Below are 27,907 nucleotides of genomic sequence, written 5' to 3' on the forward strand. Positions count from 1 at the left end.
TGGAGAAAAAAAACCATGTTAAGGAAGAGGTGTATTGCGTTTTTATTTGTATGGTTAACATGAAACAGAATAAAATGTTTCTTTTGCCACAAATCAGAGTTGATATAAATCTGAATGCGATATCTTATATAAGAACTAAAAATACTCTTGCATTAGTATTAAATAAAGAGTGGTGTAGGACCTGCCGATGCTGGTTTAAATTGAAGGTAGACACTAAATGCTGGAGTGACTCAGCGGGGCAGGCAGCAACCCTGGAGAGAAGGAATGGGTGATTCAAAGTGCATCTCTCCGCTGAGTTAAAAGAGTGGACTGGACAGTCCTGGCAAGGGTGAAGGGAGCAAGGCAGAATTTAAACAGAACAGCACACTCCCCACTGGGGCCTCCCGCTCTGACCCATCACCTTTAGCTCTTGTCTTGAACATGTTGCTTTATCAGCTGGTAAGAATTTTGTACTTTTCAAAATGTTCGCTCTTCTGAACTCCAGCGAATAAAGGTCCAATCGGCATTCCCTCAATCACAAGAATATCCTTTCTTGGGCAGAGAGACCTGATCTATCCAGTATTCCTAATGTGTCACCAGGACACAATTATAATTAGAACAAGATGGGTGCACTCTGGCAATAAAGATCAACTCTTCCTGTTGATGTGCTATTAGCTTTAAATGATGCTAAACACACACACACACACAAACCTCTCAATACCTGAATCCGTCAGCCAGGGATTGCTTTCAGGCAACTCCTCATCGGTAAGTATGGAGATGCCCAATTCATTCATAGTTCCCTGGCACTTAGCGTACATACAATGCTGGCCACTGAGGAGAGACGCAAGTAGCCATTGGATTGACAGTGCTTGCAGTAACGAGCCCTGACATCCCCCATTGAGTTTGTAATGTAGTAGCCTAGGTTGCAGCAAGTTCACACCACTCATATTTCTGACTAAAACAGCATCTAATGCCGCATTATACAGGAAGCCGAATAAAAAACAATGGTACCATATTAAAAAGGGACAGTTTTACATTGTACCAGCATCAACCCTTTCTTGGATCTGCCTCTGCTCTGAAGTTGTTGGTTCCCAGGCACATTGTACAATGACTGTTCTTCACCAGCCCAGTCAGACCACCCAGTGTTATCCACTCGCAGTCAGTGATCTAGGCCCACACCATTGCTTCCTTGCTCTGCACTGACTTTAGTGCCCTCCATCGAGAGTCCAGACAGACTGCATTCCTTGCCTCAGCCCTAACCAGAGGAATATCTGGGGGAAAGAGTGCCAGTCCCTTTAACGTCAGCAGAAAGCATTAATCTCAGGTAAAACCCTGAGCAAATGTTAAAGAACCCAACAATGTGCTTGAGTCTTGGGCTCTGGGATGGGTTCTACTCAGTCTGTTGATGGATACATCATTGTCCTCCATTACTTCTTCTTGGTCATTAGAAATTTCTGAAGTGGAAGTTCTTCCAGCCCTTCAAAAGCTTGGGACGCTGCAGAGAAAAGAACAATTAGTTTGCCTTAGGGTCATGTGTTGGTCAAGCTGCCTACAACAGTAACACATCAGCTGCTTACTTTTCCCCTCAGTCATGGACAGAAGCACGTCTTGCTCTCCAGCTCAGATCGCCTGAACCTAGAGAATGAGTGAAAGGACAACTGGATCCCTCTCTCCTATCGTCACTGTGGGACTGAAGAAAGCAAAGGGCGGCACAGTGGTAGAGTTGCTGCTGTAGAGCACCAGAGAACCGGATCAATCCCGACTACGGGTGCTGTGTGTATGGATTTTGTACGATCCTCTATGACCGAGTGCTCCGGTTTCCTCCCACATTTCAAAGATGTACAGGTTTGTAGGTAAATTGGCTTTGGTAAGTTGTAAAACTGTCCCTAGTGTGTGTAGGTTAGTGTGGTGATGATGGTCGGCGTGGGCTGAAGGGCTTGTTTCCGCGCTGTTTCTCTAAAGTCTAAAAGCCCTCTGGTGATCTTTCATGTAAAGCCTTCACCAATGAGTTTGTGAAAAGCAGTTTCCATGAACCATGAAAGCAAGGTTCCACATAACAGAATACAGACTAAAGAATTTATCACACTGATAATAAACCTTATCTTCTTGGCAGCTCAGAGTAAGGATCCAAACTGTGGTTTATACTGAAACTATAGCTAATGTATTCACTTGGTAATGGGCTCACAGTCTGGGACACATCAATGTATTCAGAACCCTGACCACAGGAGGTACAATTGCTCTGAAGGACAGGGAAGATGTGCCAGGATGATTGTGCTTCCTTATTCAAACCCTGGTGATCCAAGCAAGGGAACTGGTGACTGAGCAGGTCGGCCCCTTTGCTTGTGTTTAGAGGAGGTTTCAGAAGGTGCTGAGGATAGAGAGGGCACGGAGCAGTGAATAAACTCACCCAGTTCTTTGGATATGAACTGAAGGGAAGAATCCCATTTCCGTTTGGCTGTTGTAATAAGGTCCATGGTTTGCTGCAGCTGGTCTACCTGAGAGATTAGAATTCAGATCCATTTCAGTTATCCTCAAGCACCGATGAAACTTCAGTGAAAGGAACAGAATTAGGCCATTAGGCCCATCAAGTCTACTCTACCATTCAATCATGGCAGATCTAGCTTTTCTTCTCTGCCTTTTCCCCATAACCCCCTGATCTAACCATGTATTTCAGAATAAGAACTTCAGATTTAACATCACAAACATGACAGTCTCTCCAACACACACACACACTACTAAATGAAAATGCTAAATTACTAAATGAAAACAAGATGTAGAGATCCGCAAAAGCCCACAGCAAATAATCCTAAATGTCCCCACTCAACCATGAGCAGCGGGGTAATGGTAGATATCCATATTCCTCTGCCACCGCCTCTTCACCTGCCATGTTACTCAAGGCTATTTGTGAATGTTCTGATGCCAGCCAGTTGTGTTGCTTATGGGGTTAATCAGTGTCTGAAAACAGATACATGCTCTGCAAGCTTATAGAGTCAACTAGTCCTGTGCTTAAGCCTGCCTTGGGCCGAACATTGCCACCCATGCTGGGGAACATTAGCAGGCAATAATTCGATGACTGCCACATTTGTCTGATGCAAGGACAATAAATTGCTTGAGAGATCCCATATTGGCTGAATTGAGAGTGTGTTAGCCCAGAGGCAATCTTAAAGGTGGACATAACTTATGCCACTATGATGAAGAGATAAGGGGAAGCTCAAAGCTCTGCTGCAAGGTTTTACGCCTGCAATCCAAAGAATGAGACGGCTATCTAATAAATCAGGATGAAGTTGTAAACTTTGCTCTTCGAAAGCGGCAGAGGAGCTTTGTTCCCGTTACCAGAATTCCCAGACTCATCCCTGCAGGAGGAGTTGGCACTTTCTCATGGGAAACGATGGCTCAAAAGAGTTAGATATAAGGAACTGTAGATGCTGGTTTACAAAAAAAGACAGTTGGAGTAACTCCGCGGGTCAGGCAGCATCTCTGGAGATCATGGATAGGTGACGTCTCAGATCGGGACCCTTCTTCAAGCTGGACGAGAGGTTGGACACCGATTCTTACGCCTGACTTAAGAGATCTGTTTACTTCACTCCATAGATGCTGCTGCACCCACTGAGTTTCTCCAGCACTTTTGTCTACCATCGATTTTCCAGCATATGCAGTTCCTTCTTAAACACAGATCTGTTTACTCAATGCCTTCAAATCCAGCAGTGACCAAAGGAAAAAATATTCAAGTTTGGTCTCCATCCAACATTGGTCAGACCTCAGCTACAATACCACATGCACTTCTGGAAGTCGAGGAAAGATGTGCAGAGGAGATTCAACTGGGCTGGCCTGTTTCCGTTATGAGGAGAGGCAAGGTCTGTTTTCCCTGGATCAGAAGGTAAAAAGGGACGATTGCGACATATAAAATTAAGAGGGGTGGATTGCAGGAAAATTTTTCCCACATCAGAGGCATAGATTTAGGGTAATGGTAATGATTTCCTCAGTCCTGTGCCCACAACACTCTCACCCAATCCACCACTGCTATTGCACCATTTCCCACCTTGACCCACCCCCTCCATCTTGGTCTCCATCCCTTCCGCACCAACTTCAACCTCAACCCATCCACTCACCGTGCATTCCATGCTCTGAAACGTAAGAACGTCTTGATCCAGAATGTGCTGATAATCTGGTTTACTTCCAATCACATCCATCTGCGAATTCTCCATCTCGGGGATTGGCTCTAACCTCGCTCCAGTCACTTTCCCTTGTTCCAATTCACTGAAATTAAATGATCACTTAAACATTAGATTTGAATGCTAATCATCAGATGCCAATCACCAGATCCAGTTTGTCCTTGCCATAGAGGGAGTACAGAGACGGTTCACCAGACTGATTCCTGGGATGGCAGGACTTTCATATGAAGAAAGACTGGATAGACTCGGCTTGTACTCGCTAGAATTTAGAAGATTGAGGGGGGATGTTATAGAAACGTACAAAATTCTTAAGGGGTTGGACAGGCTAGATGCAGGAAGATCGTTCCCGATGTTGGGGAAGTCCAGAACAAGGGGTCACAGTTTAAGGATAAGGGGGAAATCTTTTAGGACCGAGATGAGGAAAACTTTTTTCACACAGAGAGTGGTGAATCTCTGGAATTCTCTCCCGCAGAAGGTAGTTGAGGCCAGTTCATTGGCTATATTTAAGAGGGAGTTAGATGTGGCCCTTGTGGCTAAAGGGATCAGGGGGTATGGAGAGAAGGCAGGTACATGATACTGAGTTGTATGATCAGCCATGATCATATTGAATGGCGGTGCAGGCTCGAAGGGCTGAATGGCCTACTGCTGCACCTATTTTCTATGTTTCTATGTCCTGCACTCTGGAGGTTCATTTAAAGATCTTTTGTCATTTTTTTCAAAACCTGCACATCGTGCATGATCACTCTTTTTGATCAGTGGATACAATTGGCTCCCAAATACTGACACTGAACTAACATAACTGATGATTACACCACTGACATTCACTGAAAGAGCATTTTTTACCAGTTCCCCTTTATCAGTGTTTAACTGCAATCACTCACATCACACGGCAGCAGCCAACTGGTGCGCTGTAATAAAGAAATAACCACACAAGCCAAACCCAGCCAGCAAACTGTTTGGATTTTTGCAATTAGTTCATTAGGGAGTGGTGACTGACAGATTCTTGTGTTTAAGAAGGAACTGCAGATGCTGGAAAATCAAAGGTAGACAAAATGCTGGAGAAACTCAGCGGGTGCAGCAGCATCTATGGAGCGAAGGAAATCCTCTTGACAGATTCTTGATTAGTACGGGTGTCAGGGTTTATGGGGAGAAGGCAGGAGAATGGGGTTGAGAGGGAAAGATAGATCAGCCATGGCGGAGTAGACTTGATGGACCGAATGGCCTAATTCTGCTCCTAGAACTTATGAGTAGGAGCACCAGCTAGATTTCAATTTACAGTGCCAAATGGGTGGAATGGAATCTATTTCTTCATACTTAGAACAGCATGATGATGCAGAAATGGAACTGTACGTTCTTCAGAAGGAAATTGGGGAAATAGGAAAGTAATCTCACAAGGTTGTAGGAACAAAGAACTGATGCTGGTTTATACCAAAGATGTTGGAGTAACTCAGCGGGTCAGGCAGCATCTCTGGAGAAGAAGGATGATCAACAATGGACCTATCGGGATACCACCGTGCCTGAGGTCATTTGTGGCCGGCCCTGATTAGTCCTGGTCTCTTCTCACAACAGTTCTTCACCCCACCCCCTCCCCACCAACAACCTTTTACTTTCAGTCTGAAGAAGGACCCCGACCCTAAATGTCGCCCATCCATTTTCTCCAGACATGCTGCCTGACTCGTTGAGTTACTCCAGCACTGTGTATCAATCTAAAAGGTTGTCGCCTTGAAAATGCTCCAGTACCACATGCATAAAGGCATTGGTCAGATGTTTACTGAGTTTGGTTGAGAGCTAAATAATGGCTGCTCTCTGGCAGGGCTCCCTTTGAATCTACTGTGCCCTCTTCTGCAGAGACAGGTGCTCAGTTCGATACCACGTGAAAATCTACCGTTGCCAATATTGCAGCGCTCACTCAACACTGCATTGAAGTGGCCCCCAAGGATAGGCTTTGACAAAATTGCATTGTCACCGAGTCCACCTGGAACTGGCCCAAAGTTAATGGGAATTACAAGCTACCTTGCACACAGTACCAATGTCACAGTTTACACAATAACTACAATCGGGAAAAGGTTGTAAAGATTGGCGTGATGATCCACCTCCAGCATGGACTCCTTTTATTTCTTGCATCACTGCGGTTCTGAACAGATTCATTGAAAGTTGTGCAATGTGAGGAGGCACGTGCATCAAACACCCAGTAGCAACTTACTTGGTTGCTTGCTCTGCCTCTTGTTGATAGGTTTCCAGCAGCTGGTTCCAAGATTCACACTCAGCATTTAACCTGCAGAGACATTTTCAATTAGCTAAAGTAAATTACCGGTAATAACATTTTTCCAAACATACCCAGCCAGTATTTAGCAAGACATTTTTTTAAATCATTAATATTTAGCATTATAATTACAGAAAAGGTGACTGCTTTTATGCCTTCTCCCTGCTCATTACTGGACCTGGGGATCAGCATCAGAATACGCTGTTTAGAAGTGAGACAGAGACACCTTTGCACTCTCCAAATAACAACCCAGTGGAACACAGGGCTTCCTCCGTTACCCTGCATCCTGGCAATAATTCACAGGACATCACTTAACTGAGCTCCAGATCACGTGACGTCCAATATCTCCACAAACACACAGTAGAGCGGCGACTCTTAAAGTAGGATGAGACCATCCAGAGTTCTAAACCACTTTGGTTTGGATGGCCCAGCTACATACTGAAAGAGGAGTCCAGAACCAGGGGCCACAGTTTAAGAATAAGGGGTAAGCCATTTAGAACGGAGATGAGGAAACACTTTTTCTCACAGAGAGTTGTGAGTCTGTGGAATTCTCTGCCTCAGAGGGCGGTGGAAGCCGGTTCTCTGAATACTTTCAAGAAAGAGCTAGATAGTGCTCTTAAAGATAGCAGGGTCAGGGGATATGGGGAGAAGGCAGGGACGGGGTACTGACTGGGGATGATCAACCATGATCACACTGAATGGCGGTGCTGGCTCGAAGGGCCGAATGGCCTACTCCTGCACCTATTGTCTATTGAAAGAGCTGAGAATACAGCTCTTTTAACATCATTACAAAACCACAAAGTTTTGAAGGATTCTGTGAATTTGGAGGGGGAGGGGGGGGGGTGAGGAGATGGATGGATAAGGGATGAAGTAATGTTAGTCTCATAAATGTAAATATATCTTGAAAAGAGCCACTTCCTGTTTTGCTAAAACTCAGTTAGAAATACAACTCCACTTCGTAAAGAACTGCTGTGTTGAGCATCAAGATCATCTTTAAACGAAGGCCAACAATGCCACAGCAGAACAGTATTGGCACTGTTGACCCAAACAACGCTACAGTCCAGATGCTGGGCTTCAGCAATGGCTGTTGGCTCTCTGCAGGTTGCCTGGACTAGATAGTCTGCTTAAAATTGTTATTCAAGGGATAAATATTGGCAAGGGCCTTGGGAAAACTCTTGGCATCCTTTGAAAAGTGTCACAGTATCTTTTTGGTCCATCTGAGAGAATAGACAAATCTTTTGTTTAACATCAAATCCACAACTGCTCTGACAATGCAGTACCGTTTTGACAGCTTAGATATTTTTATCCATAGAGACTTGAACCAACAACTTATTGATTTAGACATCCATGCCTTGGAAATTGACGAATGCATTTTTGGCACATCTAAAATGGATGCTGCGTTCAGCACTGATACCGTGACTATTTTGCCACGAATAGTTAAGTTTTGGAAGGCTTATGTAGAGGACTTAGCTTCAGGCCACTCTCAAAGGAAGCTGGCCTTCAAGGCAGAGTCCCCAGTATATACGGAAGGCAGCAATGTACATAACGGTACAAGATAGCTGTCGGGAAGGAACTGCAGGTGCTGGTTTAAACCAAAGATTGACACAAAAAGCTGGAGTAACTCAGCAGGCCAGGCAGTATCTCTGGATAGATGGAATGGTTGACGTTTCAGGTCGAGACCTTTCTTCAAACCTCGGGCTGGGTCTCGACCCGAAACTTCACCCATTCTTCCTCTCTAGAGATGCTGCCTGTGTTACTCCAACAGTTTGTGTCTATCTTCGGTGTAAACCAGCACCTGCAGTTCCTTCCTACACACTGGCTATTTCTTCCTTGATGAGACTCCAGCATCTTGCAACAACGGATATTTTCCTATAGTTTCCTGCTTATTGTCTCCCTCTCCTTTGGAGCAAGAGCATCACACATGAAGTGTTGCAATTTACTGGTACCATTCAGCAACATGGTTAGTTTTGAAAAACATCATCCAATGGTTCGACCATCTTTACAGCCACTCTCTTCAAAATCCTTGGAAGTAAACCTGGTGACCTGGCTGCCTTTAGTCTCAGTGCTTTGTCCAATATTTTGTCTCTCAAGATGGGGATTGTTACATTCATCCCATGTATTTGAAACCAACTCATTTATTATCTTCGAGGTTTTCAATGTCCTGTGAAGACTGATGCAAGCCCTGGTTTAAAATACGTGCTTTATATTACCAATTCCACCATTTCACTCTTCCACGGACTTGAACTTGGCTGCCCTTTGCCGTTTTCTATCCCCATAAAAACTTTGCTTTATTTGCCAGTTTACTCCTAATCAATTCTCTCTCTTGATTTGTTTTGAAGCACTCCACTGCTGATGCCTGAAAAATCCTCCATCATCTGGGAACATTTTTTATACTTTCTATGCTCTATTTTTTAATTTAATATTTTCCTAATCCTCCTTTGTTGATTTCTAATGGCTCATCTGTCACATTGGGATTAATTTCTGCCGAGCTTTAAGAAATAGCTGTTTAAATATTTGCTGGTGCCCATTCCCTGACTTGTCCTTTATTCTATAATCTTTTACCCATTTTGCTGGAGGAAGTGTAGAAGTGGGTACAGTTACAATGCTTGAACGACCTTTGAATGGGTTGATAGACATGGGCTAAGCGCAGGCAAATGGGATGAGGTTTGGAAGACACTTTGGTTAGCATAGACAAGTTGGGCCAAAGGGCCTGTTTCCATAACTCCAACACTCTACAAATGATTAAACAGGTTCAGAGAGCCCAAAGAACCAAATCCTGCTCCTATTTTCTATGTTTGTGCCAAGAAAAATGAACCAACTTTGAAGCCAATCTTGGAACCAACTTCACTTTCCCCTGGAAACTTTCTAATTATTGTTCCTCTGCATCCCCAGGGATCTTTGCACCTTTCCCAACGGCCGACCAGAATAATTGGTTGGTTTTCTTTTAGAGAAGCAAAATTAACATGCTTGTGACATTAAGTACTCAGTTATGGGAAAATATCCGTGTCATTAATCAAATCTCCAAACTCGTGACATTCAATGTCAACTCACAGCCAAGAGCTCACATTCCTACCTAGAGATGTCATTCTTCAGCTGCTTCATCAATGTCTCTGTTTCTGGTGTAGGAGGAACGCTGAGAGATAAAGAACATCATGGTCACAAATATTGTCCCACAAGCAGATTGCTGACACGTGCACTATTCACTGGCAGCAACAGAGGCGATATACAACTGCAGGGGCAACTCTGAACTCTGGCAGTGAAAGACTGCAAACAAATAGAACATACACAGTAACATGGCAACAGTTCGACAGCATTTACTGAGGTTTGGCCTGGTAAAAATAATTACTAAAGGGAGGATATGATAGTGCACAGCTGCATTTCTAAGAAAGTGCAATCCCAAGTGCAGCAACATAGAGCGTCTGATCCTAACCATGGGAAATGTAGGCGTAACTTGAACATCAATAAGCCATTCCTATATCTCCTACTGATGAGCAGCAGAGCTGGCTGTAACCCCGCATTCAGGCAGGGAAGATAAATCACAGAAGTAGGCCATTTGGCCCCCTCGTACCCACTCTTTCATTCTATACCCACGTGATCCTTTACCTCAGCATTAAGTACATATCCTTCAATTCCCATAATATCCAAACATCCGACCCAAAACGTCACCTGTTCCTTTTCTCCAGAGATGCTGCCTGATTCACTGATTTGCTTTGTGTCTATCTTCAAATGCCAAACATCTAATACCCGTCACCTTAAATTACTCCAAAAGCTGTCTTTGGTAGAAAGTTTCAAAGATTCACAACCCTCTAGGTGAAAACCTTTTTGGTATCATTGTCCCGAATAAAATATATTTCATGTTGAGACGGTAACTCCTGGGTGTAGACATCCCAGTCAGAAGGAATATCATCCCTGCATTTACCCTCTCAAGTATGTTAACATTTTAAAATGTTTTAATATTATCTGGACAAAAGAATAGGCACAGACTGCTTAACCTCCCCTCCTATGAGAATACCCCAACATCAGGAATTAAATTGCTGAACCTTCATTGTATTCCCTCTGTTGTAAATATATTCATTGCTAGGTTGTGCCAATAACCAATACGTCAACAGCAGTCTCTGTGGGGCCATATAATTAGAATAAAATTTCCTCATACATAAATCTCCTTGCAATAAAACTTGCCTAATTATCTACAGAATTGAGAAACAAAGAACAGATGCTGGTTTATACCAAAGATAGACACAAAGTGCTGGAGTAACTCAACGGGTCAAGCAACATCTCTGGACAAAAAGAGAATGGGTGACGTATCTGGTCGGGACCCGTCTTCGTTCAGAAGAACCTTCTTCAGACAGGCTTTGTGCCTCTATTTGCAGAATTGGTTTACTTGTACCTGTAGTGATTTTTGTATACGGACAGATGAAAAAGTCCATGCAAGTTCAGTTGTCAAGGGGCAGGAATGAAGGCGAGGAATGTCTGGTAAACTAAACTGCAATTGTTTTAATGCAAGGAGCATGACAGGCAAGGCAGATGAACTCAGGGAATGGGTAGGCACATAGGATTGTGATATTACAGCTATTATGGAAGCATGGTTGAGCTATGTTCAGGGCTGGCAGCTCAATGTGCTGGGCTACAGATACTGCAGACAGGAGAGGGATTTGTTTTTTTGACTGGGGAGAACATTGCAGCAGTATTTACAGTCTATTTCTACGAGATAGAAATAAACAAGGGGTTAATCACTTTGATGGGATTTGATCATAGTTAGGGTAAATGACTGGGCTGGTTCACAAGTTAGTCCTAAATTGGGGCAAAAATAATTTAGATGGCATTAGACAGGGTTGAATGGGAGAGGCTGTTTGCAGGGAAAGGGACATTTAACTGCATAGGCTTTTAAACATGAGCTAGGGCCAACATGGTCCTCATATAATTAAGGGGTAATCTGGTGGGATTAGGGATCCTTAATTGACAAGAAGGTTTGAAGATCTGGTCAGGAAAAAGAAAGCAGCAGCAGGCAGCTGGGATCAAGTAGATCCATTGAATGCAAGGATTGCACGAATACACACAAGGAAATCAGGAAGGCAAAAAGGGGAAACAAGATCTCCTTGGCAGTTAAGGTAAAGTGAACTCCAGCTTTCTACAATATATTAACAAATGGATAACTCTGGAGAGAATAAACCCCTCAAGGATTAGTGTGATTGGCAATTTGTGGAGCCACAGGAGATGGGTGAGGTGTTAAAATGTACACTTCTCGTCTGTATTTATTGTGGACGGCAAGGAAGTGAGGGATATCAGTGAGGGGAACAATTATGTCTTGAAACATATCGATATTACAGGAGGTGTGTTGGCAGCCTTAAGGTGCCTCAAGCTGGAAACCTCTCCAGCGCCTGACTAAAGGCATCCTTGGACATTGTGGGAAGCAAAGGAAGAAATTGTTGGAACTACTTATATCCTCCTTAACCATGAGCAAAGTACTGGTACACTGCAGGGTGGCTAATGGTTGCACCTTTATTTAAGAAAGGCGGCAAGGACAGGTAAGGGAGTACAGGCTGGGGAGCCTAACATCAGTGGTGGGAATGTTCCTGGAGGGGATCCCGAGAGATAAGATATATCTGCATTTGGAAAGGCAAGGAATGATTAGGGAAGGTACACAAAATTGCTGGAGAAACTCAGCGGGTGCAGCAGCATCTATGGAGCGAAGAAAATAGGCGACGTTTCGGGCCAAAACCCTTCTTCAGACTTCTTCAGAATGATTAGGGATAGTCAGCATGGCCTTATGCTTAGCATATTGTCTTTAGACTTAGTCTTTGCTTTGCACTCTACTTACTCTTCTGGTTCCTCAGTGCATTTTCTCAGTGTCCCGTCCAGTTTCATTGCCTCTATGACTCGTTTAATATCATTGGAAATTCCACAGGCTGCAGATACAACCAAGCAAAACGTTAAGGCAAAATCTGCTGCATTTCAGAGAGATGACTATTCTTGAACTGATCGATCACGGGAAAGACAATGCAAAGCTCTGGTGGTGCACGAGGCCCTGGCACCATGCCTGAGACCAAAACCATGACAGGTTTGAACGGAGAAATCAAATTTGCTGATGACATGGAATAAACACATGGGAATGGAAGTACTCAAAATAATTTTACCCTACAAAAGATATCCATGGGCATATCCATGGGCAACTCAAGAATAGCTTTAGAAGATAAAGATGACAAACCAAAACTATTCAAGACTCACCATCTGACTTAAAGGCTTGTAGATTGAAACCTTCTTGTCGCTCCAATGGGTGCTGTAACTTCTGTAGAGTATACTGCAAAAGAAACAGCATCAGCATTACATCTACTTATCTGCAAAGACAAAACTAAAACAGTCGTCCAAATATATTAGTTTAGAAATTCAGCATGGAAACAGGCACTTCGGCCCAGAGTCCACGCCGACCAACGATCACCCTGTATACTAACACTATCCTACACACTAGGGACAATTTACAATTTTTTACCAAAACCAATTAACCTACAATCCTGTAAGTCTTTGGAATGTGGCAGGAAACTGGAGATCTTGGCTGCAAGAATCCCTCTGAAGAAGGGTTTCGGCCTGAAACGTTGCCTATTTCCTTCGCTCCATAGATGCTGCTGCACCCGTTGAGTTTCTCCAGCAATTTTTCTACCTTCCCCCAATAATTTTATTGACATTCCCAGGATCCCACCAACAGGACCCTCAGTAAATACGTATGGCTCTGACAAGCTTCATACCTCCAGACAAGTACGAAACAGCTCTGCCAGCCTCTCTTCCCCAGGCAAATCCATGCTGATATCTTCACAGATTTCTGAAAAAAAGGATAAAAAGTTGAAAGGTTAGTGGTAAACCATGCATTTAAATACTGTATCAGTTACCCCAGAGCCTGATAAAATATTAATTTAAAATAAAATCATTATTCTGATTTCTCCTTTCATCATTTTGAGAACCAAATCATATACATCCTCCTTCACCTCCATTCAGGAACCCCAGCAGTCCTGCCAGGTGAGACAGAGGTTCACGTGCACCTCTTCCAACCTCATCTACCGCATCCAGTGTTCCCGATGTGTTCTCATGTACATCGGCAAGACCAAGCGTAGACTGTTTCGCTGAACACTTGTGCTCAGTCCACCAAGGCCTACTGGATCTACCGTTGCCAACCATTTTGGTCTTCTTCGCACTCCCAGACAGACCTTTCCACCCTAGTCCGCTTTCATTGCCATAGACAATAGACAATAGGTGCAGGAGTAGGCCATTTGACCCTTCAAGCCAGCACCGCCATTCAATGTGATCATGGCTGATCATCCTCAAACCGTACCCCGTTCCTGCCTTCTCCCCAAATCCCCTGACTCCGCTATTTTTAAGAGCCCTATCTAGCTCTCTCTTGAAAGCATCCAGAGAACCGGCCTCCACCTGAGGCAGAAAATTCCACAAACTCGCCACTCGCTGTGAGAAAAAGTGTTTCCTCGTCTCAGTTCAAAATTACTTACTCCTTATTCTTAAACTGTGGCCCCTGGTTCTGGACTCCCCCAACATCGGGAACATGTTTCCTGCCTCTAGCGTGTCCAAGCCCTTAACAATCTTATATGTTTCAATGAGATCCCCTCTAATCCTTCTGTACAAGTCCAGCTGCTCCAGTCTCTCAGCAAATGAGTCCCGGGAATTAACCTTGTAAACCTACCTAGCCACAGTGAGGCCACAAGGAGGAGCAGCATCTCGTATTCCACATGGGTAGCTTACAACCCAATAGTATGAATGTTAAATTCTCCAATTTTCAGTAACTACAACCCCCCCACCCCCCCCTCCTCTCACCTGAACTCACACCCATTCCCCCCCCCTGCATCACTTCCTCCAGCTTCACAATTCGCGGATGTGGAATTAGTAGCATAATCACTGAAAGAGGAGATTGTCACACATGAAGACAGACACAAAATGCTGGATTAACTCAGCAGGTCAGGCAGCATCTCTGGAGAGAAGGAATAGATGATGTTTCAGATCGAGACCCTTTAGAAATTGTAACTAAAATGTCTTCACATCTTTGAAAAATTAATATTGAATCAGTTAGCTCCTGACGTTGATTAATGTTTGTTGCGACTCGGGCTCTAGATATGCACATAATTTGAATAATAATGCAAAGTAACCTGCCCTTCCATTTCCAAGTCTACCACTTCCTTATTCCAATGACTATGGCTGTTGCCTAATATACCTGTTCAATTAAATTGGATAGTTATATGGATGGGAAAGGAATGGAGGGTTATGGTCTGAGCGCAGGTATATGGGACTAGGGGAGATTATGTGTTCGGCACGGACTAGAAGGGTCGAGATGGCCTGTTTCCTTGCTGTAATTGTTATATGGTTATTATATGGTTAATAGACCTTTAATGATATTTGCACAATGTTGCTATGTACAGCCTGTCACCATATTAGAGATAGATGTGATGGTACAGAGGAAGGCGTCAACATTTATAAAGATGGTGTTGAGACTGGAAAACTGTAGCTATGAGAGAACATAGATAGAATGTGCTTCAGATATTTGGCTGAGGGGAAGAAATTAAAGTGTACAAAATGATTAAAGGTTTTAGTGAAAGTGAACAGAAAGGACCAATTTTGCATAATAAATGGGTCAAAAGAGGGGTTACAGATTCAAAGTAACTGATATAAGGTGATGGAGAATAGTTTTTCCCACTCAAGAGTTCATAACTCACTGCCTACAAGGATGGTAAAGGCAGAAATCTTAAACACATCAAAGTGGTATTTGATAAGAAATTCTCAACAGAGCAACTTAATCTGCAGGCAGCACGGTGGCGCAGGTAGAGCTGCTGCTTTACAGCGGGAGACCTGGGTTCCATCCTGACTACGGTTGCTGTCTGTACGGAGTTTGCACGTTCTCCCCGTGACCTACATGGGTTTTCTCTGAGATCTTTGGTTTCCTCCCACTCTCCATAGTTTTACAGGTTTTTAGGTTTAATTGAATTGGTATAAAATGTAAAAAATTGTCCCTAGTGTGTGCAGGATAGTGTTAGTGTGCGGGATTCGCTGGCCGGTGATCGGTGGGCCGAAGGGCCTGTTTCCGCGCTGTATCTCTAAACTAAAAGCGACTGTCTGCAAACTCTGCAACCTACAAAATGACAGAGCAAATGGGCAAAGGAAAGAGTGTTAAAGATATAGATATGGAAGTGAATAAATTATGTCACCAAAGCCCTTATTTAAGCCCAAAATACTACTGTTGGTTTACAAAGCACTGAATGGTTTATGGCCAAAATACATTTCTGATCTTCTGCTTGGCTACGAACTACCCAGACCTCTCAGATCGTCTGGGACAGGTCTGCTCTGTGTCCCCAGAGTCAGAACTAAACATGGAGAGGCAGCATTTAGTTTTTATGCACCACATATCTGGAACAAACTCCCAGAAAACTGCAGGTCTGCTGCAACTCTCAGCTCTTTTAAATCTAGACTGAAGACTTTTCTGTTTGCCGCTGCCTTTCAGTAAACAATACAATTTATTAATTACCTATATTGCACTGTAACTTCTATTCCTGGTTTTATTCTATTTTAAATATTTTATTTGATTGCTTTTAATTTTGTAATTATTTTATCTGAATAATCTAATTATCGTTTTACATCTAAATGTCATTTCATATGTGTTTCTTTCCAATGCTTATAATGTTTTATGTAAAGCACTTTGAATTACCTTGTTGTTGAAAGGTACTATACAAATAAACTTGCCTTGTCTTGCCTTGCCTTGCCTTATTATACTGTGTATCTAGGTACAGGAGAGAATGCCATACACAAACTAGCCCCAGTTGTAACTTCTTCGGTCATGGCCAACCATGGGTGTCTCCAGAGTTCGTGGACGCCTGTGCGTGACTTTGTTTAACGTGGGGCGACTGGTGCACAGACAGCCACCCCATGGTCCTTGACAGATCTAGGTCAGGATCCAGTGGCGTGGAGTCCAAGACGACCGGAGACCCTTTCCTGCTGCAGTCTTCATCCGCCTTCCCAGCCGTTGTGACGCTCCACTAAGGTCAGCCATCATCCTCCGCCTGTTCCACCGTTGAGGTCTTGGTTGGATTGCCTCTTTGTCAGAGACCTCCCCCTCGACCTTACCGTCACGGGTGGCCCTACCTGGAGCATAGCTCCAGACGGCATCGCTCTCAGGATCTCAGGTCCACACAAGCTTCTCCACCACGACAAGGTGACAATCCACGGAGAATGAACTGCTGATCAACTATTGTCAATCTTTCCTCTCCTGCACCCGAACCCTTAGCATCAACGTAACAAATCCTAACGGTGTGAACTGTTTGTTCACTTGGGCTTTGCTTGTAATCTTGCCGATCTGACATGTAAACAATTACAGCACAGACATGGCCAAAACCCTCGATGTCAGTGTCAGACAAGGTGCAGCATCCAGGAACCCAGTCAAATTCAATCTCTTCCGTTTAGAAAAGAGATTTTAATGGTTCCTTGAAGCCAATTATTTAAACACCTGAACATGGCTGCAGGAATCCATCTGGGTAATGTTTAGTTTAGTTTAGATACACCGAGTCCGCACTGATCAGCGATCCCCGCACATTAACACTACCCTACACACACTGAGGACAATTTTACATTTACACCAAGCCTTCTTCTTCTTCTGTCGTGTGTCTTTTAGACCTGCAGCTCCGTTGAGGCGAGCCAGGCCAACAGGTCATCGTCCAGGTTAATCTGACCTCGTTCACCATGCAGTGGCCGGTGTTTAGGGCAACTGGTGACTATGTGCTCCACTGTCTGTGTTGGGTCCCCACACTCACAGGAGGCGCTGTCCACGAGGCCCCACCTCTTCATCGCTACTTTATAGCGTCCGACGCCTGTCCTCAAGGTTATCCACAGCTTTCGGGGCAGGTCCTGGCCAAGGATGCCCATGGGGTCATTGATGTAATGGTGTGGCCAAGCCAATTAACCTACAAACCTGTACGTCTTTGGAGTGTGGGAGGAAACCGAAGATCTCAGAAAAACCCACTCGGGTCACGGGAAAAACGTACAAATTCCATGCAGACAGCACCCATAGTCAGGGTCGAACCCGGATCTCTGGTGCTGTAAGGCAGTAGCTCTCTACCTGTTTTCTAATGATGGTATAAGCTTTCAATGGTATTTATAAAAAGGTTTGAATAATTACGATTAAGTGATAGGTGACATTGGCACCACGCAAATTCCATTTCAATCACAAGATAATCTAACCACATCACACTGCATCCCCACCATCCCAAGTGGTCACTGACTGAAAACATCTGAGCCAGCTTCATAAATAAGAGTATGTCAACAGTAGAACATTTTGCAGTCTCTCATATCTTATAAGGTATTCATCACTCAACTCCCTGCAGTCTTTTCACTGCCCACGAGGCATCATTTAAGAGGGTGATGAAATAAACACCAGACCTGCATGAATAAGTCAACAAAACAGGCTTCATACCATCCAGAACAGATTATCTCAGCAATATCACATTCACCACTCGAACTGTCATGGTGAAACATGGTATAGGCATACACTGTCTTTCTCATCAACAAATAGTTGCTGCACTGAATACCATTCACAACATGTAATGCAGTAACTTGCCAATACCTCTTTGATAACAAACTTCTTAATCCATGACCTCTATAACCAAGGACAAGGATCACGAGAAAAATCCTGGATCATTTGTGGGAGCACTGTTACCATGTAAGAAAGATGTTTAAGAAAGAACTGCAGATGCTGGAAAAATCGAAGGTGGACATAAATGCTGGCGAAACTCAGCGGGCGAGGCAGCATCTATGGAGCAAAGGAATAGGTGACGTTTCGGGTCGAGGCCCTTCTTCAGACTGATTTCAGAGCGGGGTGGGGTGAGAAGAAAGGAAGATGCGGAGACAATAGGCTGTGGGAGAGCTGGTAAGGGGAGGAGGAAGTACGCGATGAGAGGAGGTTGCTAAACTCCCTTTCTCCCTCCTTCCCCATCCCTTCCCAGCTCTCCCACAGCCTACTGGCTCCGCCTCTTCCAGATTTTCAGATTCAGATTCAATTTTAATTGTCGAATTGTCAGTGTACAGTACAGAGACAACGAAATGCATTTAGCATCTCCCTTGAAGAGCGACATAGCAAACGATTTGAATAAAAAAAATAATAAGTGTCCAGGGGGGGGTGGTGATTGGCAGTCACCGAGGTACGTTGTTTAGTAGAGTGACAGCCGCCGGAAAGAAGCTGTTCCTCGACCTGCTGGTTCGGCAACGGAGAGACCTGTAGCGCCTCCCGGATGGTAGGAGGGTAAACAGTCCATGGTTGGGGTGAGAGCAGTCCTTGGCGATGCTGAGCGCCCTCCGCAGACAGCGCTTGCTTTGGACAGACTCAATGGAGGGGAGCGTGGAACCGGTGATGCGTTGGGCAATTTTCACCACCCTCTGCAATGCCTTCCGGTCGGAGACAGAGCAGTTGCCATACCATACTGTGATGCAGTTGGTAAGGATGCTCTCGATGGTGCAGCGGTAGAAGTTCACCAGGATCTGAGGAGACTGAAGAAGGTCCATCTGTCTGGTAAGGATGCTCTCGATGGTGCAGCGGATAGAAGTTCACCAGGATCTGAGGAGACAGATGGACCTTCTTCAGTCTCCTCAGGAAGAAGAGATGCTGATGAGCCTTCTTGATCAGAGTAGAGGTATTGTGGGTCCAAGAGAGGTCATCGGAGATGTTGACTCCCAGGAACCTGAAGCTAGAAACACATTCCACCTCCGTCCCGTTAATGTGGATGGGGGTGTGCGTGCCGCCTCTGGACTTCCTGAAGTCTACAATGAGCTCCTTGGTCTTCTTGGAGTTAAGGGCCAGGTTGTTGTCAGCGCACCATGCTGCTAAGTGCTGGACCTCCTCCCTGTAGGCCAGCTCATCGTTGTTGCTGATGAGGCCAATCACCGTTGTATCATCTGCATACTTGATGATGGTGTTAGTACCATGTACAGGTGTGCAGTCATAGGTGAAGAGGGAGTAGAGGAGGGGGCTCCTTTCATTTTGCGGCCCCCTCCCCCGACAACATTCTGAAGAAGGGCCTTGACCGGAAATGTCACCTATTCCTTCGCTCCATAGATGCAAGAAAGATGCTCAGCAACACCACCCCCCATGACAACAACGGTACCATCCCATGCAAAACTTTACTAATCACGTTGAATCTGAAGAAGGGGCTAGACCCGAAACGTTGCCTATTTCCTTCACTCCATAGATGCTGCCTCACCCGCTGAGTTTCTCCAGCATTTTTATCTACTTACAAGTTGACAAAAGGTACATAATCCTAATACACAAGGTAATACACAAGGAAATATAGGCAGCAATGATTTAAGTCAAAGCGATTTCAAGGAGAAACAGTGAAATCCACAAACTGCTGAGCAAAATCATTCAATGATAATTTTAGCAATATTTCTGGAACAGAAAGCAGTACGAACTTTGAACAAATGCATATAATTCCCTAATTTAAGTTGTTTGCTCCCAGACTCCGCAGTGGAATCTCCAAATAAAAAGGAATGAGTGAGGCATCTTTCTTGTTGCAGATACAAACTGGTAAAAGTTTCGAAGTAGAAAAAAGGTTTTGCAATCAGGCAACGCTTATCCTTTCTCACCTGTAACATCCCGCTGAATTGGAGGCAGTGATTTCCGTCCTTTACCACCCTTGAAGCTGGAGCGTCGCCATGATTTTGATCGCGGCTGGGGGCTTTTTTTGTGTTGTCTTTTGGGGGATCGCACTTGACTGCTCTTGGGTTCTTCTGTTGAGCTGCTGAGGGGTTCCTTGATAGTTTGAGGGCTTGGATTCACATCATGTTTTTGGGATAGGAAGCTGCCATCTGTACACAAATCACCGCTTAGCCTGCCACTGCCCTGGATACGAAGGCTCCTCCTTTGTGGGGATACTTTTGGCTTTGTACATTCTACAACAAATGGGGGGGAAAAAGAGAAGATTCAACAGTAATAGCAGAAATGCTCCTCTACTTAAGATAGACACATGGTGCCAGAGTAACACAGCAAGTCAGGCAGCATCTCTGGAGAAAAGCCCAAAATGCCACCTATCCATTTTCTCCAGAGATGCTGCCTCACATTCTGAGTTACTCCAGCATTTTGTGTCTATCTTCGGTATTTTTATTTCGTGCTCCACTACTTAGAGACTGCACTTGACTGAACGTAAATTATTCACTTCCTTCATCATTTCTCCCTTAACAGAAACAAATACTGAGTAAAGTATGCATATTTGATCACGATGCATTCAATAATTAGACTAACTGTTTCAGTACCATAGAGTGCATGTGATAAATTTTGGCCCAGATCTACTTTTAAACTGAAGTATCAAAGTTTAATTATGGCATTAATGTTAACAATGGTGCCAGTCTTTTCTATATGCTAACCACTAGAAAAGACTAAAAGCTCTACGTATATTTTCTGCCAAGAAAGTGCTTTGTTCATTGTTCAGTTGGTGGTTGTCCAGCAGAATCTTTATGTATTTATAAGCACTTCCCACCTGCTCGTGGGTGCCTTAAAAAAGATGCAGTCATTATTACAAGTACTGAACCCCCCCAGCGGCAACGGCAAAACCAAAGACGGGTGTGTCCCAGAAAACACCAAGGCAAATCTAGAAATCACGTTTCTGAAGAAGGGGCTTTACAAGAAACGTTGCCTATTTCCTTCACTCCATAGATGCTGCCTCACCCGCTGAGTTTCTCCAGCATACTTTTTATCTACTTTTGACAAAAGGTACATAATCCTAATACACAAGGTAATACACAAGGAAATATAGGCAGCAATGATTTAAGTCAAAGCGATTTCAAGGAGAAACAATGAAATCCACAAACTGCTGAGCAAAATCATTCAATGATAATTTTAGCAATATTTCTGGAACAGAAAGCAGTACGAACTTTGAACAAATGCATATAATTCCCTAATTTAAGTTGTTTGCTCCCAGACTCCGCAGTGGAATCTCCAAATAAAAAGGAATGAGTGAGGCATCTTTCTTGTTGCAGATACAAACTGGTAAAAGTTTTGAAGTAGAAAAAAGGTTTTGCAATCAGGCAACGCTTATCCTTTCTCACCTGTAACATCCCGCTGAATTGGAGGCAGTGATTTCCGTCCTTTACCACCCTTGAAGCTGGAGCGTCGCCATGATTTTGATCGCGGCTGGGGGCTTTTTTTGTGTTGTCTTTTGGGGGATCGCATTTGACTGCTCTTGGGCTCTTCTGTTGAGCTGCTGAGGGGTTCCTTGATAGTTTGAGGGCTTGGATTCACATCACGTTTTTGAGATAGAAAGCTGCCATCTGTACACAAATCACCACTTAGCCTGCCACTGCCCTGGATACGAAGGCTCCTCCTTTGTGGGGATACTTTTGGCTTTGTAGTCCATTCTAAAACAAATGGGGGGAAAAAAAAGAGAAGAATCAACAGTAATAGCAGAAATGCTCCTCTACTTAAGATAGACACATGGTGCCAGAGTAACACAGCAAGTCAGGCAGCATCTCTGGAGAAAAGCCCAAAATGCCACCTATCCATTTTCTCCAGAGATGCTGCCTTACATTCTGAGTTACTCCAGCATTTTGTGTCTATCTTCGGTATTTTTATTTCGTGCTCCACTACTTAGAGACTGCACTTGACTGAACATAAATTATTCACTTCCTTCATCATTTCTCCCTTAACAGAAACAAATACTGAGTAAAGTATGCATATTTGATCACGATGCATTCAATAATTAGACTAACTGTTTCAGTACCATAGAGTGCATGTGATAAATTTTGGCCCAGATCTACTTTTAAACTGAAGTATCAAAGTTTAATTATGGCATTAATGTTAACAATGGTGCCAGTCTTTTCTATATGCTAACCACTAGAAAAGACTAAAAGCTCTACGTATATTTTCTGCCAAGAAAGTGCTTTGTTCATTGTTCAGTTGGTGGTTGTCCAGCAGAATCTTTATGTATTTATAAGCACTTCCCACCTGCTCGTGATGCCTTAAACCTCCTCACTGCCAACTTTCAAAGTGCAGTCATTATTATGTAAGTACTGAACTTGGCAGCGGCAATATGCAAAACCAAAGAACGGGTGTCCCAGAAAACACCAAGGCAAATCTAGAAATTCAGTTTCTGAGGGATTTTTACAAGCCTATTCTTGGCAAAATGGCCATACTTTCCATGTAATTTTCCTTTTCACTACTTTATTTTTTCCTCAACCTTCAGAACATTTGTATTTGTATTTTGACAGCCGATGGGCAAATTTGGTATATACTTTTCAACTTGCACAGAACGTTTGCAGTACAATGTGAGCATATTCTTACCAGATTCCACATCCTTCTGATGTCTGGTACGTTTCCTTTTAGATGAGGATACAACCTATTAAAAGCAAAATCAATCAGTTAAGATTAATGCATTAGATGCATCGTGAAATAATCTTTAAACCCTTTCTGCTGACATTTTACATTTTAATTTTTGCTCGAATTCTTCTTACAGCGGGTAATATTAAAAACAAAAATAGCTTTGTGTGCAAATGTAAAACTACTATATGATTTAATTTGCGAAAACATTGAATTAAAAAAAAAATCTAGTTAGTTTTAGAGATACAACATGGAAACAGGTCCTTCATCCCACTGAGTTCATGTCGACGAACAATCACCCCGTACACTAGTTTTATCCTACACACGAGGGACAATTTACAGAAGCCTATTAACCTACAAACCTGCATGTCTTTGAAATGTGGGAGGAAACCAGAGCACCCAGAGAAACCCCATGGGGTCACAGGGCAAACGTACAAACTCTGTGCAGCCAGCACCCGTAGTCAGGATTGAACCCAGGTTTCTGGCGCTGAAAGGCAGCAACTCTACTGCTGTACCACTGTGCCGCCTCAATTTAGGATGTGAATTATGTAGGCTAGGGTGTGGGAAAGAACATCAGTTAAACTAGATGGTGTATTGTTCTGGAGTTTGTGTTTTGCATGAACAAAAACACATTTACTTTCCAGTGGATATCGTACAAAGATTCTTCTTCCATCCCCACCCCTCTCCTGCAGCTCCAAAGCTGTAGACCAAACTAAGCCTGGTTGGTGAACTCAAACAAGCCCAAGTGTTAAATCTTGGATTGATCTGCTGTGCAAGAACCAATACCCGATTATAAAAAAATACTGGCCAACTTGAGGCAACCACACTCAACTTTTGGTTCATTTCCCTGGTCTTTGTCCCTTTGGATGAGGAGGGTGTCCAGCCAACTTCTATCATTTACCCTGACCTAGACTAAAGCAAACCTGGGAAGTGAAAAGATTGACATTGTTCATTGTTACTAACCTGATCTGGTTGTGCTGTGTTTGGGGTATTGAAACTCCTGAGTCTGGTTGGCAACAGAACAAAAATAAAGAATGTATCAGTAATGGACATTAAGCAAATTCAAAGCTTTAAAAGCCATTTTTAAATCATTACAAAATTCAAGCTTGATATACGCTCTAACACATATTGCTTCAATGAAGAATGCTAACACTGTTGTGTATTCAGCATGACATCAGGATGTCTCATGGTAATACTTTGCTAAGTAATTACTTTTGAAATGTAATGACTGTTCTAGTTGCCAAGAACCATCCCAAGTCACATAGGGTTCAAAATTGCAGAAATTTGCCATATTTCTTCATGATCTTAAGATGGGATGGTGCCCAAGAAATGGGCAGCTGCAAATATGACATGCCCCCTGAAAAGAAGGCAGAAGGATAAACTCAGCAACTATACAGTGGTGGGAACAATGGAATGAATGGTAATCAATGACAGAATTAGATGTCACTTGGACATGTTCAGCCAAAGATAGGTTAGGCAAAACCAGCATGGATTTAGTTTAGTTTAGTGATACAGCGTGGAAACAGGCCCTTCGACCCACCAAGTACGTGCTGACCAACCATCCCCTACACTCACGCTATCCTACACACAATAGGGACAATTTACAATTTTACCAAGCCAATGTATGTACTACAACCAGTGTATGAGGAAACCGGAGCACCTGGAGAAAACCCACGTGGTCTCAGGGAGAACATACAAACTCCATAGACAGCACCCGTAGTCAGGATGGAACCCGGGTCTCTGGTGCTCTAAGGCAGCAACTCTGAATCTGAATCTGTGCTGCTTCCATTTATTAAAGGCATATCATGTTTAAGATTCATAGTGATACAGTGTGGAAACACGCCCTTCGGCCCAACATGCCCACACTGGCAAACTAGTCCCACCTGGCAGCATTTGGTCCATATCCCTCCAAACCTGTCCTATCCATGCACCAGTCTAACTGCTTCTTAAATGTTGCGATAGTTCATACCTCAACTACCTCCTCTGGTAGCTTGTTCTCACATTGTGTGAAAAAGTCATCCCTCATATTCCTATTAAATCTTTTCCTACACCCCTCATAAGATCAGCCCTCATCCTCCTGCGCTCTAAGGAATAGAGTCCCAGCCTACTCAGCCTCTGCCTATAGCTTCCTCTCTAGTCTTGGCAACATCATCGTAAATCTTCTCTGCACCTTTACAGCTTGACAACATCGTTCCTATAACACAGTGCCCAGAACAGAACACAATACACTAAATATGGCCTCACCAACGTCTTATACGACTGCAACATGACCTCCTAACTTCTATACTCAACACTGAATATGCCAAAAGCCTTTTTGACCACCCGATCTACCTGCGACTCTACCTTCAGTAAGCCATGCACCAGCACTCCTAGATCCCTCTGCTCCACAATACTCCCCAGAGCCTTACCATTCACTGTGTATGTCCTACCCATGTTAAGACTTTTTCACACAATGTGAGAACAAGCTACCAGAGGAGGTAGTTGAGGTAGGGACTATTGCAACATTTATTAACATAATTAAGACTTCCCAAAATGCAACACCTCACATTTTTCTGCATTAAATTCCATCAACTATTACTCAGCCCGCTTGGCCAATTGATCAAGATCCTGCTGCAATTCCTCACAACCATCGTCACTTCTGCAAAACCATCCACTTCTGTACCATCTGCAAACTTGCTAATCTTGCCTTGTATGCTGTCATCCAAATCATTGATGTAGATGACAAACAGTAACGGACCCAGCACCGAACTCTGAAGCATACCACTGGTTACAGGCCTCCAGTTCAAGAAGCAACCTTCCACCATCACCTTTCTTCCATGAAGCCAATTTTCTATCCATTCAGGTATCTCCTTGGATCCCATGCGATCTAACCTTCCAGAGCAGCCTACCATGAGGAATCTTGTTGAATGCTTAACAAAAGTCCATATATACAACATCTACAGCTCTGTCCTCATCGACCTTCTTGGTCATGTCTTCAAAAAACTCAATCAGATTTGTGATCCACGACCTCCCACATCTAAAATCATGCTGACTATCCCTAATCAGCCCATGTCCATCTAAATGCCTGTATATCCTATCCCTCAGAATACCCTCTAGTAACGTTCCAACTACAGATGTTAAACTCACTGGCCTATAGTTCCTAGCATTTTCCATGCTGCCCATCTTGAATAAAGGCACAACATTTACCTTTCTGCCGGCAAAATATATGGGTAGGAAGGAACTGTAGATGCTGGTCTAAACCAAAGAGTGCAAAATATAGTTCTCAACGTTGTAGTGAACCAGTTCCATTGACAAAGTCCAATGTTCGCAATGGAATAAAGGGTAGTCGGACAATGCCAGACCTTATAGAAGGACTGTTCAGAGAGCCTGATTTCCCTGAGGGAAAGAAGCTGTTTCTGAGTGCACGTTTTCAAGCATCCATATCTTCCACCTGACAGAAGTGGGGAGAAGGAGGAATGACTGGAATGGGACAAATCTTTGATTGTGTTAGCCGTTTTTCCAAGGTAGCGTGAAGTGTAGACGGAATCAATGGTGGGGAGACTGTGAACTATTCTGATCATCACATTTCAAGAAAACGCAACAGCACCGTTGAGATTGTGGGCATTGCCAGTACTTGAAAATAGGCACAGACATAATAAAATTACAAAATTAAGATTTAAAATGTAAATTAAAATCTAAGATTGGAAGGACATATTTCCCTTAACTGACATGTTAAAAAACCTGCAGACAAGTATTGAGTAATTGGTTGGAAAATGTTTTCACCAAAAGGGTGGTAGTGATCTCAGACTCACTACAGGTACTTCAAAGCAGGTAATCCTCATATATTAAAAATAAATCTTAAAAAAATATTAAATTCAGAAATAAGGCTGAATTGTTAGATGCCATATGCTGAAATAAAAAGGTCAAAATCTACAGCATCTGGGAATATTTCAATTACTACAAAGATTAGAATTTTGCCAATCTTAACTGGAAACATAATACACAAGGCAGTTATTTTCTCAGTTTTTCCAATGGCGTGGAGAGACAGAAAGCTAATGAATTGTTACGTCAGGCAGTAATATTTTCCTGCCTGGAAAATATTACTACCAAAAAACTGGCATACAGGAGACTTAAAAAACATTTGTTTTATTTGAAATGCAGGCCTGACATTGTGAGTGACACAGTGGCTGTGAAGCACATCAAAATGTAGCTTTATTTAACTACAGGCGAACATTCTGGAATTAGAGACCAAATGCCAAAATATAGTTTAATAAAAACAGGTCCAGATTCTCCACTTTCAAGATATGGCTCATTTCTTTAAAATTATTAACAGGAAAGAGAAATAACATTAGAGCCCATGCCATAGTAATTATTAATAAAACCACATCTCTAAAAGACAACATCTATGTAACAAGACTTTAATAAATCCTACTCCCAAAGAGGCAGGCACAATATCAACATTTAAAATACATTTGGACAGGTACATAAACAGGATAGATTGTCACCAGGCACATAGAAAGCACAGATAAAAATGTGTTAGACGCACAGAGGATCCCTACAGAAAAAAAAGTACAAGTGGGAGGCAGAGTGGTGCAGCGGTAGAGTTGCTGCCTCGCAGCACCAGAGACCCGGGTTCGATCCTGACTACGGGTTCTGGTTCTGATTGATTACTGCACAAACACCTCATAAGTGGTTATGTCGCGCAGGTCGGAGTGAGTAGAGTAGTGATTATATTTTGAAGTGGGCCTTTTTGACCAAGTTGATGAGATCTCGTGGGCCTTTTTGACCAAGTGGAGGTGCTGTCTGTACGGAGTATGTACGCGTGGGTTTTCAACGGGTGCTCCGGTTTCCTCTCACAGTTCAAATACGTACAGGTTTGTAGGTTAATTGGCCCGAGTGTGTTTAGGATAGTGTGCGGGGATCGCTGGTCGGTGTGGACTCGGTGGGCCTAAGGCCCTGTTTCCGCGCTGTATCTCTGAAGTCTAAAGTAAAGGAAACACTACCGCTGTTCTCAAAGGGATAGCCTGTCGAGTACAAACTTTACCTTTTCCTGATATTCCCGTCTTCCGCCATTTTTGCACCTTTTCCCGCCGACGCGACAAAGCACGCGCGAAGGAGCACGGGTCGATCGCAAGGGACGCCGGACATTGTAGTTCGTGGCGAGACTTTCGCCCA

The 27,907-nt window shown here is 43.5% G+C and overlaps 1 protein-coding gene across 1 annotated transcript; it reads right to left on the bottom strand.

The window, feature by feature from the left end:
* Positions 1-18: 18 nt before the first annotated feature.
* On the bottom strand, positions 19-27,889 carry LOC129714447 (kinetochore-associated protein DSN1 homolog). The gene is made up of 12 exons (XM_055664046.1): positions 27,777-27,889; positions 23,717-23,759; positions 22,718-22,772; positions 20,029-20,334; positions 13,155-13,228; positions 12,640-12,712; positions 12,233-12,320; positions 9,488-9,547; positions 6,355-6,426; positions 4,089-4,236; positions 2,387-2,474; positions 19-1,474 (listed from the first exon to the last, which is right to left on the bottom strand). The coding sequence occupies exons 1-12, from the start codon at positions 27,878-27,880 to the stop codon at positions 1,407-1,409; spliced, it is 1,179 nt and encodes a 392-aa protein (XP_055520021.1). The 5' UTR covers positions 27,881-27,889; the 3' UTR covers positions 19-1,406.
* Between the last annotated feature and the right edge of the window lie 18 nt (positions 27,890-27,907).

Source organism: Leucoraja erinacea, chromosome 39 (genome assembly GCF_028641065.1).
Source record: "Leucoraja erinacea ecotype New England chromosome 39, Leri_hhj_1, whole genome shotgun sequence".
Lineage (NCBI taxonomy): Eukaryota > Metazoa > Chordata > Chondrichthyes > Rajiformes > Rajidae > Leucoraja > Leucoraja erinaceus.